This window comes from Barbus barbus (genome assembly GCF_936440315.1).
Source record: "Barbus barbus genome assembly, chromosome: 26".
Taxonomy (NCBI): Eukaryota; Metazoa; Chordata; class Actinopteri; order Cypriniformes; family Cyprinidae; genus Barbus; species Barbus barbus.
Window position 1 is genome coordinate 26,455,003 of NC_136754.1, and position 4,726 is coordinate 26,459,728.

Below are 4,726 nucleotides of genomic sequence, written 5' to 3' on the forward strand. Positions count from 1 at the left end.
TGAGTAGTGAATAAGCATCTTGAGATACCTTGAGATAACAAAACAGAGACTGCAAACTGAGATTTTGCCCTGTCTGAAAGCTGCATTTGGAAAAAGCTTCTCTAATTCCTGTATAATGTACTATATGAATGTATAGGGAATATTTTGGGACAGCAATGGTATGCATGCTTGTAACCAAACTTTTTCTTTCTTTATGTGTTTGCAACTAAACTTCACTTATCCTCTATCTTAGCATGAGGTTGCTAAATGTTTATTAAAAGTTCTTTTGATTGGCTACAACAAGATATTACTTGACACCTATTACAAAGACACTTAACACTTGCAAGGTTTTCTAGAACTATATTGAGGTAAAAAGTGTCTTCTGGTTACTTTCAGATGCCTGTTGAACATTAAATATATTTTTACTGTGTTAAGGATTGAAAATATGATACAAAAAAAATATATTGGCACTATTTAAATAGTATGTTCAACATGTTCACTGTGCGATACTGTTGGCTATTGTAGCCATCAGTTCAGATGGCCAATTTCCTAAAATACACCAAAGTATATTAAAGATGGAAAAAGCAATAACACTTGCAAACAAGACGTGCATATCAAAAAAGCACAGCCATTGTTTGTTGGCTAAACACAAACACAGAGCTTGTATACAAGAGATCTGATGCAAAAGTCAGCATTTGCTTATCTGCCCGTGAACTTTCCAGTCTGATTTGCATCTCTGCATCTACACAGTCGTGCTGTAGCTGCTTTCATAGAAAGAAACACTATTGCGCCTGTTTAAGCTAGTTAGCGTCAGCCCAAAAACTTCCTCTTTCATTGTGGTTAAGTGATAGGCCTACTAAACGGATGACGCCAAGACAAGGCGGTATAATAAGAGTTGTGAGAACAGCCCGCTCTTATTGCCTGAAATAACTGAAGCACAACAGCACGCCAACACATATCAGCATCAGAAACGTTTATTAAGATGCCAACCATATTATCATCTTTAACTGAAATAAAGACCATGAACAAGGAGGATAAACCAGTCAACCCCAGGTAAGTGTTGTTTATTGTTGCAGTTACTATTGAAATGTGAGTTAAAACAGTATGTATATCATGGAATTGGTGCTTTTGTCATACATATTTAACTGAAAAAATGATCCCTCCTCAGGAGACTAGACAGGTGGCGGTTTCATCGCCTGTTGGCAGACAAGTAAGCTACTTTCATTATAGTTTTTCTCTTATAATCACTACTGTGTTAGGGTTGCATTTGAACATCCACTCATTATGCTTTATTCAAACAGATTGATCCCTAGTGAGACTCTGCTGTGGTCCCAGTCATTAGAAAACCTTCTTAGCTCCAAATGTAAGTGGCCTACACATAATTACTTATTGAATCTAACACGCTTGACATTATGCTCACATACTTGTATGAATTTTGTATTCATAATACATGTTGTCACAGCATTCATGAACACTTCTTTTCCATTGTGGTTTTAATTGATGTTATGTAGGTCAGGGCAAAAATGTACAAACAAAGCCTACACTGTTTACTAGATGGTCAGATAGTTGGATCAAGCAACTGACCTGAACTAGTGGTATATGTATGCAAAAGAGTAGAGAAAAGCAGCTTCGGTTTTACTAAAGGTGTTTGGAGTAAACCACACATAAAAATGTAAATAATAATGATAATTCAAAATAATAATTCAAAAATATACTTTTATTTAGTGTGCATTGAATTGATCAAAAATGACAGTCAAGACATTTGTTATAACAGATATTGAAATAAATGCTGTTTTTTATTTTCTGTTCATCAAAGAATGCTTTAAAATGAAGTATTGTGGGTTTCACAAAAATATCAATCAGCACAACTGTTTTCAACAATGATAATAAGAAGAAATGTTCATTGAGAAGCAAATCAGCATATTAGAATGGTTTCTGAAGGATCATGTGACACTGAAGACTGGAGTAATGATGCTGAAAATTCAGTTTTGCATCATAAGAATAAATTATATTTCAAAATATACTCAAATAGAAAACAGTTATTTAAAATTGTAATAATATTTCACAATTATTACTTTTACTGTATTTTTATCAAATATATGCAGCCTTTTTTTAAAACACTTTTTTTTTATCGATGGACCACACAATTTTGAATGGTCTATTTTAATGTTTTTTTTATGTCCAATAGTTGTTGTAAAACCGAAGCTGCTTTTGGATTTCAGTTTGGTTTTTAGAGATCATATTTGCATTAAAATATCTCAAAGCTTGGAATAAATTTGAATATCAAGCAAAAATGTTTATTTATTATAAACATCAAGCACCTTGACAGCAGTTGGTTAAAATTCATTTCTCAAGTTCTGTTCTGAGAAAAGCACATTTTTTTGTAGCTGCCACTTGATATTTTTTATACTCATTTTGTATCCACTGCGATGAAAATCAGTTTTCAGAGTGATTTAAGTGTCCAAACACTTACTGAGGTCCAGTGGCTGCTACACTGATGTAAAACAGATGCATTCACATTGAGCCACAGACTAACTCTGCGGTTTCTTCTTATAGATGGCATGGCAACATTCCACACCTTCCTCAAATCTGAGTTCAGCGATGAGAACATTGAATTTTGGCTGGTATGCGAAGACTTCAAAAAAATCAGGAATTCCTCCAGACTGTCCTCAAGGGCCAAGAAAATATTCGAGCATTACATCAAGGCAGAAGCTCCCAAAGAGGTAAGAACAGTGTGAACTGAAGAAGATCTCCATGTGGTTTTATTAATCGATAGAGTAATCGATCAACGCCAATATGATCTCTCCTCAGATAAACATCGACCACGTCACAAGAGACCTTATCAAACAAAACGTCCAAGCTCCTACCAGAGTGTGTTTCGATGAAGCTCAGAGGATTGTCTACGGTCTTATGGAGAGGGATTCCTATCCCAGGTTTCTTCGCTCGGACATGTACAGATCACTTCTGGGATCAGTCTGACAATGGATTAAGGTCTGAGAACATCTTGAATGAGTGACTTTAGGACTCCAAACACATCTGTGGGACTGCTGGAGTAATCAGGCTTTGTGGAGATTCAGGCCTGGACTCAGGTTTCTTTGGACATTGTGATCCACAAAAAAGCTTGAATAAGCTATTGTTTATATGTACTGTATTACACTGCTCTATTGTTCTGTGTGGCAGTGGGATATACAAAGACAAATGAGCTTTCTGTACAGCTCACCTGTGATGAACCACAGGAGATCTGAAACATGCTACAACCACAGGAACTCCATATGGACCTTATTTAACTTTATTACTTTGATGAGTGTCAAATCTGGTTAGCATGAGATGCCTTGGGAATAATACTAATGACATTTTCTTTAATATTAACTCATTACGCAATAAGCAACAACAATTTCATGGACATGAAATGATCTGTAAACATACAATGTACAGAGCAAATGTAAATCCCACTGTTTTTGTGTCCAGTGGGGAACTTATGGGAAATTCTCACAATATGTATAACACACCTAGCCATTTGAATTTTTCTAAGATTTCTCAGTTGGATATTATTTCAGGAGGTCAACAAGAAATATAAAAAAGTTTGGCTTGTGTTTCCTTGATGCATCAACTCCTGATTTCTGAATGGTAAATTAATGTGATGGACTTAAAAAAACATGTGAGATCCAGATTGTCTGGACGTTCATTTTTAAGAGCCGTTTAATAACTTAATAAACACAACTGTAAATAGAAAGTCATTTGTTGTTGTTTTTTGTTTAGTTTTTTTTTATTTGGTGAGGCCTAAAAGATTTAATTGAAATCCAAGATTTAAAGGTATAAATATCTCTCCATCAGATAAAGAAAATACTAAACCAAGTCACATTTATTTAAAAGGAAGTAACACTTCTGCAGCAAAACTATTTATCAAAAAGATGGTTGTTAAGTGTTAAATGTTAATCTGGTCTGACTTTAGTTTGGGGACAAATTTGCACAATTAAAAATCTTTTAACTATGACATTTGACTCAATAAACTTCTAATTTGCTGCTGATTAATAGTTAGTAAGGTGGTTTAGTTATGGGGTAGGATTAAGAGATCTAATATATAAGTACTAATAAACAGTCAATATGCTAGTAATATGTATGCTAACTAGTTAATAACTAGTTAAATAAACTAAAGTGCTACCTTTAAAACAACTGATAATCTGTTCATTGAAAAACAAAATGGTTCAAAAGTTCTGATAAATTATAGATTATTATAGATAAATATAATCATTATAGATCAGATAGATAGATAGATAGATAGATGTATGCATGCATGTATATATATATATATATATATATATAAATATACACACATATACACACACACACATATTTTTTGGGCTACAGCCAGCACATCAGACAGTCGATGCAAAATTTTAGGGACTTTTCTTTAAAATGAAAAAAATATATATTTTTTGCCATATGTAATCTAAAGTGTAATAAACAGATGTAGTTATAAGAAAATTATATTGGACATCCCCTTCAGCATGCTGCTTTCGGTTTCATGACCGAAAGTTTGTGGGGGGAGGGGATGGGGTAAGATCACATGATGACGCCTGACTTTCTGTCACCACTTCCCTATTTACACAAAGAGTGTGATAGTCACCGTACTCTTTTCGAATATCACAGACAAACAGGAAGTTGACACATTCACTCAGTACTCCTCAGCTAGAGCAAAAAATAATCACATCACACACGTACTGTCTGGTTTATTTTTTCCTATAAT

The 4,726-nt window shown here is 34.1% G+C and overlaps 1 protein-coding gene across 1 annotated transcript; it reads left to right on the plus strand.

Moving 5' to 3' along the window:
• The first annotated feature begins 699 nt into the window (after window positions 1-699).
• Window positions 700-3,972, plus strand: LOC306845981 (regulator of G-protein signaling 21-like). Its single transcript, XM_079379012.1, has 5 exons — window positions 700-1,032; window positions 1,148-1,189; window positions 1,281-1,342; window positions 2,536-2,702; window positions 2,791-3,972. The coding sequence occupies exons 1-5, from the start codon at window positions 962-964 to the stop codon at window positions 2,956-2,958; spliced, it is 510 nt and encodes a 169-aa protein (XP_079235138.1). The 5' UTR covers window positions 700-961; the 3' UTR covers window positions 2,959-3,972.
• Window positions 3,973-4,726: the final 754 nt, after the last annotated feature.

What these genes read in the sequence shown, in the direction of transcription:
- LOC306845981 (XM_079379012.1), top strand. Translation starts at nt 962, where the DNA reads ATGCCAACCATATTATCATCTTTAACTGAAATAAAGACCATGAACAAG. An exon ending in CATCGCCTGTTGGCAGACAA is followed by an intron (nt 1,190 to 1,280) that starts GTAAGCTACTTT and finishes TTATTCAAACAG; the next exon opens with ATTGATCCCTAGTGAGACTC. An exon ending in AGGCAGAAGCTCCCAAAGAG is followed by an intron (nt 2,703 to 2,790) that starts GTAAGAACAGTG and finishes ATCTCTCCTCAG; the next exon opens with ATAAACATCGACCACGTCAC.